Source organism: Syngnathoides biaculeatus, chromosome 14 (assembly GCF_019802595.1).
Source record: "Syngnathoides biaculeatus isolate LvHL_M chromosome 14, ASM1980259v1, whole genome shotgun sequence".
Lineage (NCBI taxonomy): Eukaryota > Metazoa > Chordata > Actinopteri > Syngnathiformes > Syngnathidae > Syngnathoides > Syngnathoides biaculeatus.
The window spans coordinates 11163915-11178757 of record NC_084653.1 but is presented as its reverse complement, the minus strand read 5'-3'; the positions used below and the strand labels follow the sequence as shown (position 1 = coordinate 11178757).

Sequence of the window (14843 nt, the reverse complement as noted above, 5' to 3'; positions counted from 1 at the left end):
CTAAGTTATAACATCCATCTGGCATCAATCTATTTCAGGCTGTAGTGCAACTGCACGATGCTCCACTTTCACAACAAAAAGAGAGGCCATATAGCTTTGGATGATTTATTGAAAAGCATAAGAGCCTGGGGAGCAAATCATAGGGTATATACTTAGAAATCTCGTTTAGCATACACAAACTATACAGTAAGAATATTTACACATACAGTAACAGTTGTATTAATCTCAGATGTATATCATGTCTATTTACAAATCGCATAGCATGAGAGTATAAAAGAAAATATAAATTTTTTTTTACATCTAAGAAGAACAAAAACTTGACAATAGTTTCTCCAAGAGCTGCTAGTTTTGCACCAAGTACCAGTTCCAAAACCAAACATTGATTTTTAGCTGACAAAAAAAAATATTCTGTGGGTTTCCACAAAACCCAGATAGATGTGGCTGCAAGTTCTCCCACCTGAACACTGGCGATTAAATGAATGTGTTTTGCTCTGGAACTAAATTGGAGTGCAGATGGGGTTTCTATATATTATGAGTCACCTTGGAATCAATAGAACTATTCACTCCCAGAATCAGATTTGCACCTCCCACATATTCTCCATCCTCCAGTAAATAGCCTGCTAGCTAAACATTTAGATGGACTAACAAACCCAAAAACTAAGTTCGATGGATTGTTTTTACTTTTATCACTAGTTCAGCCTTGGTGAAGATCTATGATAAACTTAGTAGCTCTATTTTGATGATGATATCATTGCTAAAATAAAACTTGTGATGGCCTAAGACTTGTACAGTGTTGGCTACACATATAAACTTTAGTTGTCCTGTTGAGAAAATGGTCAATTCTTCTAAAGTGTTTAAAAGTTACTTTATCAAATGTATTCTAATTAGTATCCTTATTTTTTTATTTAATACAAATTTTTAAAAATCAGCTGTTTACCTGTTAGCCTTTATTCCACTGCTCTTTACTGACATTTTAAGTTTTTGCCATGGTTTTAAGGACCTGTATCAAGTTAATATATGGAGCTATAGTATCAGAAGTCAGAATTTTGGTATTTTGATAACACTAAGCACTACTGATGTTTAAAGCTGAGAATGTCATTGCATAGTACGACTATGTGACTGCTGTACCTTAAAAGAGTGATAGGGGCTGGTCTTAGCTCTTGATCAAAGTCTTTTTAGTGCGCGGAACAAGGAAGACGCTGCCTTCGGTCGACTGCTGCAGAGAGAAGTCGGAGGGCGAGATAGAGTTGCCATCCTCATCCCTGAGCATGCTGAACACTTCCAGGTAAAGGCTATTCAGCTTCCTCTTCATCTCTTTCAGGCTGTATACATTGTGGGACTTCTCGCCCAGCAGACGCTCTTTCTCCTCCTTCAGCGAGTCCAGGTCCAGCTCCAGCCCCACGATGTTCTCCATCTTGCGCTTACGGCAGTTCTGGGCCGCCACCTTGTTCTTGCCCCGGCGGCGAATGTCCCGAACCAGGGCTAACTGGGCCTCATTCAGCTGGTTCTTTGAGATAAGCTCATTATAGTCGTCGACAGGCAAGTTAATGATCATGTCAACGCTGAAGGGGATTTTGAGGGCCTTGGCCTTCTGCTCATCTCTGGAGTGACGCAAATCCAATTTTCTCTTGCGTTTGTCTTTAGTGGAGGGCGAGGAGCTGTGGCCATTGTTCTCCACCAGATCTAACATTTCTTTTTTGGGCTCGTCCTGGATTTGAAGCTGGCCCGCTAATGTGGGCAGAGGAAATGCTCGCTGAACATCATCGGGTTGAAAGTTTAAAGAGAACATCTCAGAGTAGTCAGATTTTACGCTGCCAGGGTTCTGGTCCATCTCGTCCATGTCAGAATCGCTCCCGTCAAAACCCTCATCTCCATATAGAGATTTCCCAGGGGAGCCAGCGTGGGGACTTGAGGAGAGTCCAGAGTCTAAGTCGGGCACTTCCGCAGATGCATTATGTCTGCCCTGTTCAAATGTATCACTGGGTGAGAGGTTGTACAATTTCTGGACATCAGACATGATATTGCATTCTTCTCCCTCAAGGTCCTGCTGACTGCTGCTCTCCTCCAAAGTGGTGTCAGGGTAAAATGTGTTGGAAAAGCAATCAAGGTTGAAATGAGTGTTTAACTGGGGAACTTCTGACTTCATTCGGTTCACATCGTCGGCTGATGTCATGCTGGGAAGTGAGCTATCAAATGTGTTAAAAAAAACTGTAGGGCACATATTTAAATTGTTTTTCTCTTCTACTGGACTAGACATTGGGCAAAAAGAGTAGTTTGGATCCTCTGCTTCGGTGCTTTTTGAGAGGGGATAGGTCGTCTCTAGTGTGTCTTCCATTTGTAGGCTCAGACACTGCTAAAAGAAAAAACGAAAACAAATCAAAAGCAGCTTTAATGCCAAACCTTTTGCTGTGTGAATGATAAAGTTTAAATTACCAAGAGGGAATGGATGGCAAACCTAAGACATTTTTGGAGCCTGATAGGCCACCATACTTCCTCCTACGTGTGCTAGTAAGCGGGTCTAATTAACCCTAAGTTAGATGTTAGTTGTGTGCTTTTAATATTAATCTTGTGTCAAGTAGATTATCTAAAAAAAAAATCACTACCTGCAACTGATTATTTTTTAAAATTGTGCCTCAGGACAGTGAAAGCATCCACAATTATATATTTTCTAAAAAAGCGCACAGTAAGTAACATAATCTACAGTACATGTTCTTAGATACAACTGAATCCTTTATTCCGTGTGACTGTTTACTACAGCACCCTCAGCTAAATGTGGTTGTAGGCTACCCTGTCCGACTTGCCCTCAAAGCAAAACCCTTTGTGCCTGTTTGGGTAATGGCTGGATGTCCCGCCTTAAGGTCCCAGAAATGTGGGTCCATTGTTATCTCTGCGACGCAGAAGGACTCAAACTCGCCGAGAGCATGTCTGTACAGGCGACAGCTGTAAAAAGTGAGCCTCACCCAGTACCTCGAGCTTTTTTCAACGCCTTCCAAAAATGAAAAGGTTATAGATTTCCACACTTCTACTGTTGCACTGCCAACATCAAATCTTGCCAAAGCTTTAGTAATTAAAGTGAAGGTGTGTATCTGTTCACAGATGTGGCCTGTCCTCAAGAGTACTCTGTTGTACCTGCAGCTCAGGAAGTGACAGCAGCTCCATCCAGGCCTCTTCAATATCCAGAGATACTTTCTGTGACTGGGACGCTATTGGAGGGCCCGGTGAAAGCGTAAGTGGGGCCAAAGATGGCTGCTCGGGAGACATCATGACAACGCTGCTGCTGCGACTGCTACTGACGGAGACGGTACTCGTGTCCAGGGAAACTGATGCATCCTATGAGTTAGTTTGGTCATGAGCATTTCACAAAAGTTTTGTTGAAAGGCAACCGTATGACTGTGGTGGTTCAGACCATCTGACCTCATTTTCCTCGATAGGAAACGTCTCAGCGAGGAGCTGCAAGCATTCGTCAAATGACAATGTCCCAGAACTCTGCTGTGTGAAACTTGTGTCCTGCAAATAGAGGGTGAAAGGCCCATTATCTACCAGTTAGCAGTTGGAAAATATTTATAGTGATACCTTGACTCACAAGTGCCCCAACTTAAGAGTTTTTCAAGTTCGAGCCATTTCATAGTCAAAAGATTTAAACAAGATTTAGACATGAGCGAGAGGGGGACTTTTAAGGTACTGTAATGCCCTCATATTTGAGGAAGGAGAGCACTTTCACCCGTTTATGGAAGGGTAGAGTCAAGCGCACAAACTAAAACCGGCCAGCCAACTCCAGCGCCATACGTCACTTACTAGGTCACACGACTTGAAAAAGGAACTAAAGCCAAGGTGTCAAAATGTAATCTTTTAATTTCCTTCTCTTATGCTGTTTACTTTAGCCACAAAAATGACTAGTGCTGGCATGTACAAAGAAGTATTTAATAAAAAAAAAATGGCGCATTCGACCTATGGAATACTAGTGTATGGTAAATACACTATAAAACCTGTTTATTTTCTTCACATTCTTTTGTTTCATTAATATTAATATGGATTTTTTTTTTTACTGGGCTAGAATAGATTAATGCCATTTTTCAATCATTTCAATTGGTAAAATTGAATTGATGTACAAGTATATTGCCTTATGAGCTTAATCACAGCAGGATTTAAACTAGTAAAACAGTATAATGTATCTGTAGGTCTAAGACAACAGGAGCACCTTTGCCTCACTGACACGAGGCGGTAACATAGCAACCACTAGGCCACAACCTATCAAAAGAAATGGGAGAGGCTTGGGCCTGTCATGATGCATAGCAGTGTTTCTTTTGCTGGTACCTGTGCTACCGGCAAAGGCGTGGCAGCCAACTGCGGGGTGGCGGCCGACTGCAGGGAGGCGCTGGGCAGCGGTCGAGGCACGTACTCCCCTGTCTCTTCATCCAGCTGTAGCTGAGCAAGCAAAGCCTTCTCCTGCTCGCGGAGGAGGTGCAGCCTCTTCTCCTCGGCCAGCTGCTGCTGCCTCTGCAGCTCGTGCTCCTTCTGACGGTGGCTGTAGTCAAACACCTCACGTCGGGCTCCCAGATCAATGTCCTGCCTCCACAGAATGTCGATCAGGTCCATGTCCTGGGAACAAAAAAGCCACCGGTACGTTAGGATTGGACCAGCGCAGTGGGGTAATGAGCCAAGGGAGGATAAATGTGGTGGCTGCACCCACCACACCCTGTCCCTCACTGCACCTTCCGTGACAATGCCGCCATAAACGGCAAAGATGAATAATGGATGGCCTTCTCTCTTTAGCCAGTTGACACCACACAAAACAGTCCTCTCGTCATGGGAATCAACTTGTACGGTTGATGCCTCGTTCACCCATACCATATGTTCCAGTACGCCCACAGTTCACCCATCCAGTTTCTATAGTGCTTGTCCTTGTTGGGGTCTTAAGTGAGCTGGAGCCAATTCCATCTGACTAAGCTCAAGAGGTGGGATGCAACCTGCCAATCATGGAAAAATACAGAAAACCTTTTATAGATATCCTGTAGTACATTGATGGTCTCCAATAAGCCTATATATAGGTGCGTGTTCAGGAAGTTGGAAGAACCTCAAGTAACGTGCAAACAAGGCAGAAGAACTATGCCAAAACCAAAGTCAAGATTCAACCACTGAACCTCAACTGTGAGGCAGATGTTACAACCACTTTTTTGTCATTAACCAAAGGTGGTAAACACAGCACTGAAGTTGCACAAATCTCATGAAATCACGTGAGACTTCAGTTCAGTGAGCACCAAAAGGAAAAAGTGATGATCATGTGAGTAGAAATGAAACTTATTTCAAAACATTTCTGTCCTGTGCTCTGCTTCTGAAGAGGTTGTGCATCTGTCCCATGACATGATTGCCTGTCGTTTGATTTTGCTTTAACAAAACAATTGTTCACTTCTCCTTACAATTGTTCGACAGTTCCAGGTGTGAAAAAGCTATATTGAGTAGCCATCTGCAACCCTCCCTAATGGCTTGCTCAACACTACAGCTTGTCACGCACTGTTGTACTGTCATTGTTGTTTAGGTGAGCTGCTTATTGACTTTTTCTGTAACATTATTAATGTAAAAATGTTACTTAAGTTTTTGTGGAACAGCTCGTTTAACTTTACAGTTCCACTATGAAGAAAGTCAATTACTTATGTCTGCTTCAGTTTATAAATTTTGTAGAAAATGGATGCTTCTTATTTGCGGTGTGATTTGACTTAATACACATATTTGTATTTCATCTTTGGTCAATGATAACTTGCACTAGCTGTACAATTCATACTTTCCAATGTTTAATGTTAAAATCCCCTGGACGGCACTCAAAGATAAAAGGGGTTTGCCTTTTGAAAGAAGTACATTCGAAAATAGACTGCCACTGCTCTCTCCTTTCAGTTACCAAAACTTATTTGCAGAAGGAAACTATTTCACATGCAGTCGGAATCTTTCATCAACCCTACATGCAGTGGAAGTGTTTAAAGCATGTGACTTGTTAATGGCTCAGAGCTAGATATAATTCATGCAGCTTTCATACAGTGGTCTCAAGGAAGGGAAGGCTAGCAAGGGCCCAAAGTTGAACCCAACATTATGTCTGACTCACTGACACACTCCTTTCCTCTGTGTTGCATCAGAGATTAGAAGATTACTCAAAAAGTCCATTTGGCATTTACTTGGGCCCCCAACAGGAGAGTTGGGCAGAGAGACATCCACGTTTTGAGGAAGAGACTCAAAATCTCAGGGGGATGTCGAAACACAATTTCTGTTCCAGACACACAGCCTGCTGGGCATTATCTCATCACAAATCATATGAGCAACTTTAAACAGCTTACCGTCACCAGGCCTCCATTGGCACCAGAACAAGGAAACTAGTCCATTAAAATAAGGAGGCATTTCCCTGTCCTCCCTGCCAAACAATGAGCAGTTGTATACAACACGCTAAACAGCATGCCTTCCTTTTAGACAACCGCTATTTTGTTGTTAACATTTCAAACCATTTCAGATACACCATAAGAACAAGTCACATGTGGCTGGTGAAGTGGGTGAGAGTTGAGAAGAGTGCACGTGCATGTGTGTCCAGGTTGTTCATTAAACTCTTCACACAAAAAAAAAAAAGTCATTGGGGGTCGTGGTCCCTTTTATTGTATATTAGCCAACATACCCCCTTGACCGCTCATGATAAAACACACATGTTCCAAATCGCCTAAAGTGGCTCCACTAATGCTCGTGGGTTTTGGAAGACCACCATATTCTTAATAATGATGGCTTCCCTCTGAATCTGACCATTCAATGGCCACAGCAGTAAGAAAATATGATTCTCAGTGGGGTGGGGAGGGGACGAATGAACATAAATACACACATCGGTGTACAAACACACAATTGGATAAATTTTAACTCCCCAATTTTCCCACCTTTTGGAAAATTCGAAGTTATGGCATTCAATTTCTCACTTGAATAGAACACAAACTATTCAAATTACAACGTCATAGAATCAATCTACAAACAAAAATGCACTATAAAACTTTGACTCGTAAATGCTGCCACCTTTGGCAAATAAATCTCCTGACCACAATTGTTTTGGAAGCTCTCATCACAGAAAAAAAATCTGAATTGAAGCTTTTATTTTATGCTATTTGAAAAAAAAACGTCAGGACAGAGCAACCTTTGTCTGAAGCAACTCACTTTCCAAGTGAGTAAAGGTATTGGAGCAGACATTCAAAAAAGTGAAAGTGAATAACATTTCATGTTTTGTGGGATAACCTTTACTTGCAATAACTGCATCAAGCCTGCGACCCATTGATTTCAGGAGACCGTTGCATTCTTCATTTGTAACACTTTTCCAGGGCTTTACTGCAACGTCTTTCAGTTGTTTGTTTCTGGGGGTTTCTCCCTATAGGTACTCTATGGGGCTAAGGTCCAGTAATTGACTTGGGCAGTCTAAAACCTTCCACTTGCATTTCCCCCCCGATGAAGTCATGTGTTGTATTGACCATGTCTTTTGAGTCATCATCTTGTTGTACTATGATGAAACCTTTCCCCATTAGCTTGGATGCATGTTTCTGTAAATTGCCAGACATAATGCTTTTCTAGACTTCAAAGACATCATACATTACATAATCAATAAACACTAGCGAACCCGTTCCAAATTGGACATTCAGGACATTCCGAATTGTTGTATTGTATATAAAATGGTTTGCTTTGCCAATAAAGCTGATTCTGATTCCTGTTTGCTTAGCAACAAATGCAGTTTTCACAGGTGAAACTAAAAGCCAAAAACAAGCATTATCTAATGTTTATGCAGTTAATCTAAAAAGCATCACCTGAGCAACTAGAAATACCCACCAGTCACGTTCCAACTCGTCTGCTCATTTTAAAAGACAGCTGCTTCAAAACAAAAGGTGCTCTATCCTGAGTTAACACATCCATTTTCTTTGCTGCTTATCCTCACAAGTGTCGCAGGGAGTGCTGGAGCCTATCCCAGCTGTCAATGGGCAGGAGGCGGGGTACACCCTGAACTGGTTGCCAGCCAATCGCAAGGCACATATACAGTCCCACTCACAATCACACCTTGGAGAAATATAGAGTATCCAATTAATGTTGCATGTTTTTGCGATGTGGGAGGAAACCTAAGTGCCTGGAGAAAACCCACACAGGCACGGGGAGAACATATAAACTCCACACAGGCAGGCCCAGGAGTGAACCCGGGTCCTTAGAAGTGTGAGGCCAACACTTTACCAGCTGTGCCACCGTGCCGCCTTGTTTAACACATATAGATGTGAATACCATGACATAAAAGCTTGAATTTTGAACTTTTGTCTCCCTTTATCTGAAACCTATATGTCTTCAATATGCAGTAAAAACTAAAATTGACCTTTTGTTCCAATACCTTTGGAAGGGACCGTGTGTGTAGTGGCAGTGAACACAACTCACTTCACAGCAAGCACCATTTTAGTGTATAATGAACAGTTCTAATGTGTTTCACAGCGTTTATTGGTACTCCCAGGTGAGGTTTACTGTCAAATTAGACAAAAAAAAAAAAAAAAACTATAGCATGTTTTTTACTTGGGTAAGTTCCATCTAGCTTAACAGACATGGCTGAACAACAGAGATGGGCTAACAAATAGTGTCAGTGTTGAAAAATCTATTCAAACACAAACAGTTCAGTAACACGCGTAGACAGATGATGTAACAATAATCACAGGCATATATTCTTCATCCCCGATGAAAATTGCCTCTTACTGAGTACTGCCTTCTTGTATGTATCACTTTTTTTCTGTATTATACTGGCCCCTGAAAGACCAGTACGATGTCCACTGAATTGAAGCAAAATATGTGGTAAGAACATTTTAATTCTCTACATTCTATTTAATTGTAAATACAGCATTTTTAATAAAGGTCAATATTTTCACTCGGCTTTAACTTTTAACTTACTATTTTGCTCATTATGAAAAGTTAGAAACACATTACATTTCTTGGGCTGGAAAGAATTCATGGCAATTACAGTCATTTCAATTGAGAAAGAAGATTTGAGGTTCGTGTGATGAATTACACACGTGGATTTTTTTATTTAATTGGGATTTTAATATTATTAATTAAGTCAGATCAACTCTGACCTGCCATCTAGACAAATCAATAAACACTGATTGATTAAAAAAAAACTTTCAATCAAAACTGAACTAAAAACGTTAAACGACATTGTTCCGTGGAGGTAACACGGGTCGCCTGCTGGGGGGCATTAGGAGGTCATGAATGTAAAACACTCAAACGTATGTATGATGTAGTCACGCATGTACATAAAGTAATTGACTGTGCGACGTTCGCAACCTGGTAATGTATACCGTCGTAAAAAGGACACCTTGTACCAGTATTACAGTATTTTGGAGGCAGCTCCCACGGGGTCGCGTACCTAATGTTAAGGCCAGTGAAAGTCCATTTGGGCATGTTCGCCTCGAGCGAAATCCATATTACTTGATGACCTTGTTAAGTAATTATCTAGAATTTTTCTTCCGGGCCGGACACAATCCTCAATATTTGTTCGATATTCTTATGACTTAATACAGAGAAAGAAGCAGCGTACTAAGAGGAGTTCTGGCTGGTTGTAACTGGTTCCGCCTCCTCTGTATCAGATCTGAGGTGATCACATGCTCTTCTGGGGAACTTGTTTGTATTTTGAGCAAAAAGAAAACGACACGCTTCTTTTTTGCTAAAGACTTCTCGTCGAGAATAAGCAATACACAAATACGGCTCAGTTCTAAAGAGGTTTAAAAAAAGACGTCACAACTTCATGAATTGCAGAAAGGGAATGTTTTTCTTTTTCAGTCGGGACGTTATGATGCAATAACAATGGCATGGCAGAAATATTTAAGCGAGGAAATTAAAAAACATGATAAACTGTCAAATCCACGTCGTTTTATTTACCTGTTGTCCGGAATGCATCACCTCCATATCCATCATCGTGGACTTAAACCCCTTCAGTAACCTTGTTAAACCCGGCCAATTTTTTTTTTTTTTGGGGGGGGGGGTGGTCCACGGTCGTCCTGTCCGAAAATGGCCAGCAGATAGTCCGCCTCGGTGTCTGAATATTGGTGAAAATATGACTTCCTCTTATCCAAGCAACATCACGGGAATGTGGTCCAGCCCACTGAGCTGCTCGCTTCCCGTTTGGCAGCCGCCCCTCCTCGCCGGCTCACGAGGTGTGTGGGACGGCTTGAGCGCGCCGCTTTAACTCGCTGTGTTCCGGATCATAATGTTCAGAAGCTCCACCGCAGATGCGATTTTCGACACGTTATGACGTATATTAGAAAAGATTTTACGTGTGGCTCTGAAACAGTCAAGTGTTGTTGTTTTTTGTTTGTTTGTTCGTTTTTTGTTTTAGATAGTGTGAAGTTGAGTAGGTCACAGGACAAGAGGTTTTGGTTGTTTCACAGCGCCCCTTGCTGGTCGATGGTGCTGGAGGGACTGGGTGGCACTCAGAGTCGCACAAAACTCCAAAAGACAACTCCCCCCCCCCCCCCCCCCACGTTGAAGTGATTTAGTCATGCACATTATTTATCTATTTACACAACATAGGCTAATCACAAAAAGACTTAAGGGTACTGTGCTTTCAAGAGAAATTTCAAAACACGTTTGAATGCACATGTTCGATGGTTCAGTACTTTTTGCACAACCTGCGAGGAGATAAACAGCAAAATTTGGCAATGGTTGTTTGGGCCCTGAATGGAGCGATTAATGTCCCCACGTTCGATCGGAAGTAGTATGTAAACGGTCCTTTGAATGTTGGTCACATTTTGAATTAATGAGCACAAGATGTTGAGGCTTCAAACAGGATGGGAAGATGTCATCTCCAGAGGTGAGTATTAAAATAAATAAAATGAAATTGTCCTCAGGTAAGACTGCTGACCTGGACTTTAGGATCTGACTCATGTAAAAGTAAACATTAGTCCTCCATTTAATTACTTGGGTATATCAATAGTCCAGATAAAACCATTCCAGTACTGAGTAACTGGTTTGTAACTTGTGATTTATTATTTTTTTCTTCAATGAGTGTCAAGTTGACAAAAATATGACAGTCATATGCAACTTCAAGTATCACATTTAAAGTAACTAAAATAAATCTTATTCAAATAACAAATTACACGAAGCATTGCCACAAGAGGTGGTATTAATCATTTTAACTTTCTGTGCTTACACACTTGAAAAAGCACAACAGCCTCACCAGGGAGAGATTTCATAGTTTGATGTAGAGTTTTGGTGGGCTGAAATGTGGACAGTTTTAGGGAAGGCAGGAGCGTGAGGCCACAGGCATTCCACCTCTTCTGACTACCAGTGGCACGCTGTTGTTTCTGCCACGCGTCACGTAAATTTATGACTTTGAAAACTTGGCTTGTGTGTGGGGAGGCCATGTGACTGACTGGCTCTGTTTTGTTGATGAAACCGAGTCAAGCATCGCTCGTGGTCACGTTGGATTGATGAAACTGCTGTGACAGATCCTGAGGCACAAGTCTTTCTTGATGAACCAAAACAAATAGATGACACAAGCAATAATCGAAAGATACGAAGTGAGTGGAATGTAGCTCAGTGTAACAGAGGAAAAGGAGATGTTTTTTTTGTAACAAAACTGGTGGCACGGTGGCGCAGCTGTAAAGCATTGGCCTCACAGTTCTGAGGACTGGGGTTCAGATCCCGACTACCCTTGTGTTGAGTTTGCACGTTCTCCCCAGTGCCTCAGAACCATGAGGCCAACACTTTACAGCTGCATCACTGCGCTGCGTCCTTCATCTCAGCAAAACAAAATATAAATCAAAGACACAACCTTAACCAAATTCCTAAATTCAAGAAAAAGTCATCAGCTGCTGACCAAGGAACCACAACAATTACTGTATCTGTTTTTTCGGGGTTCTCGTTGTGTCTGTGTGGGTTTTCTCCTGGTACGCTGGTTTCCTCCCACATCCCCAAAACATGCGCTCTAGGTTGATTGAAGACTCTAAATTGCACGTAGGTGTGAATGTGAGTGTGAGTGGTTGGCTGTTTATATCTGCCCTGCAAGTAGTAGTAAAGGTGAGGATAAGCAGTACAGAAAATGGATGCATGGGTAATTTTTACAGTGCACAATATAGGGTAGTGCTAACATACTGAATATCAAAACACAAAAATAATCACATGCCATTTGGCACACCACAGAGACGTCTTGTTAACAAGCCTGCCAAAATGAAACTTCAAGATTGTGGATAAAAACAATCAAGCTCTCCTCTCAGCTCACGGAGAATGCACCGAAAATGCCCTGCTCAACATTAAAGTGGTACTCGGATACAGTACATATGCTCATCTCGCCTCTTTCTCATGGCTACACATCACTGTATGCTTGAGCCGTGAAAATATATCAACTTACATCTGCTGGTGGCTGGAATATATCCCACAACTTCCAATTCTGCCAGATCGCCACTGATGTAAACAACGTCACTCACTACATCTGTAGTGGGGGAGGTCAATGTACAGTGTGCCGGACAGCTTAGTGCGTCACATTTTACCTCTTGCTCACTCCACCCCCCCCCCCAAAAAAAAAAATCAGGAAAACAGAAATCGTGAAAAACTGATTAACACCACATCTCCACTGTTGAGTATTACACAGTTCCCAGTCTTTGAAGTGTGCAATGTATTTCGGATCAAATCACTAAATTCCCTTTGCAATGTCTTTAATGGTGTTTTGCATCCAATGTCTTGGATTCATGGTTTTTAGCTCATTTGCCTCACAGTTTTGAGGTTCAGGGTTTCAAGTTTGTGCTTTGGCCATCCAGTGTGGAATTAGCATGTTCTTCCTGTGCTCATCCCCCCTCCTCCCCCCAGGTAGTCCGAATTCCTTTCAAAACATGTATTTTAGCCACATTGAAGTCTGTAAATTGATCAAAAAAGCTAAAAAAGAATATTAGTACAGCAGAACTTTATTTAGAGGAGCACTTTAAATGGTGGCAGGTGTGTGCTGACTCCCATTTGGATTTACATATCTGTTAATTCTGAACATAGCCATAATTATGAGTGATCCCAGTAGTTTGTTTTTACTTGTTTCATTTTCTTTTTCAATTGGGTTGTCAGGGAAATAGTTCACATTAATTGTGGGCAAGGCTTTGAATTGATTTCCTGTATCTTTGTCTTGTTTTTTTTTTATAGATCCATCCATCCATCCATCCATCCATTTTCTTCGCCGCTTATCCTCACGAGGGTCGCGGGGAATGCTGGAGCCTATCCCGGCTGTCAAGGGACAGGAGGGGGGGTACACCCTGAACTGGTTACCACCCAATCGCAGGGCACATTGAGACAAACAGACACTCACAATCACACCTTGGGGGAATTTCGTGTGTCCAATTAATGTTGCATGTTTTTGGATTATGGGAGGAAACCAGAGTGCTCGGAGGAAACCCACGCAGGCATGCGGAGAACATGCAAACTCCACACAGGCGGGTCCGGGATTGAACCCGGGATCTCAGAACTATGATATTTTATATATATATATATATATATATATATATATATATATATATATATATATATTATGACAGCAGGTATGTGCTGCAGCTCTCGGCTCACATTGAATCCTATTATTAGATTGTGGATGTGTCCATTCTAATAATGCCATGAATTTAAGATTACCACCTCGTAAAACAGTCGTTGACACGTATAAATGCGGTAGAGTAACATTAAGCAGCTATTGTATTTGTCTTTATTTTTAAGAGACCATACAATCAGACTGAAAAAGAACTGCCTCTGTCACCTCGGTACAGTGAAATCCACATTGCAGTTCACTGACTTGCAATGACACACACACTTAAAAAAAAAAAAAGACTTTCGCTTTTTTTTCCCACCCCCCAGCCCTCCATGCTCTCCTGTGAAGCGCGCTCATGTGCACGCGTTCACGTTTGGCAGCTCCACGTCGACATTCTTCCAGCTGCATCGAGTCAACTGCACGCAGCGCTCACTCGCGGCCAGGGAGCAGGCAGACAGAAGAAAACGTACAACGACGGCGACCGAATCAGCGGCCACCTCACCACTTGAACCGCTTTGCACGTCAGCAAATCAAGTGCGGCGAAGAAAGAGTGGCTTTGCATTGGTGCTCTCTCGCGGTGGCCCTGCAACGTCCACACTTCGCTCTTTTCGTTGCATTTTTTTAGGCGCAGACAGCTCGGCTCCTGCAGCCGACTGCTTATGTCGACCTCTCAGGTACTGTATGGCTTCCATATGGCCACTTCTTTTACCCGGTTTACCTCTGTTCTAACACCCTCGTGACCATTATCTGCATGTTATGATTGAAAGATGACGTTGTGCTTTTTGTTGTGCAGGAAAAAAAAAGTTGCTATCAAGTGAATGCTGTTAAAGTAGCAAGTGTTCCTAAATAGCTGTTAGATAATGGTCAACAGGATCTTTGCTGACCTTGTGCACTTTTTTTTCCCCGAACACTGTCAACAAGTTAACTTTTGGTGGAATCAGCTTCGCCAAGGCCTGTTGAACCCTCAAGGCTCAACAGGTAAAATCTACAAGTGGATCCAACTCTCAAAAGAAAGATTATGGGACTGTATTCTCTTCAAATGGCCACAATAGCATACATCTGTATAAAATTACTGCAAAAAACTCCCATCTGGTCTGTAGTACCTGCCTGGTGGTATACTTCTAAGACACCCAGCAGGCCCATTTCAAGATGGAGCATTCACAGCAAAGCCACACATGGGTACCAAAAAGACATTTTATGGATCAATGTTTGAAATGTGCTAAAGTACAACAAATGTATGGTGGTTCTTGTGCTTTGCTGCAGGTCAAAGGAGCTCCATGTCACTCAGCTGGATGAAGACAAACCTATGAGGTGG

General features: G+C 42.1%; 1 protein-coding gene across 2 annotated transcripts; it reads right to left on the bottom strand.

The window, feature by feature from the left end:
* Positions 1-91: 91 nt before the first annotated feature.
* Positions 92-10203, bottom strand: nfe2l2a (nfe2 like bZIP transcription factor 2a). Of its 2 annotated transcripts, none has more exons than XM_061840734.1 (5): positions 9910-10203; positions 4315-4599; positions 3415-3507; positions 3130-3330; positions 92-2350 (listed from the first exon to the last, which is right to left on the bottom strand). In XM_061840734.1, exons 1-5 carry the CDS (start codon positions 9943-9945, stop codon positions 1154-1156), a joined length of 1812 nt encoding a protein of 603 aa, XP_061696718.1. In that variant the 5' UTR covers positions 9946-10203; the 3' UTR covers positions 92-1153. The 2 variants fall into 2 exon arrangements, with proteins under 2 accessions (XP_061696718.1, XP_061696717.1); XM_061840733.1 differs by having other exon boundaries at positions 92-2353; positions 9910-10201.
* Positions 10204-14843: the final 4640 nt, after the last annotated feature.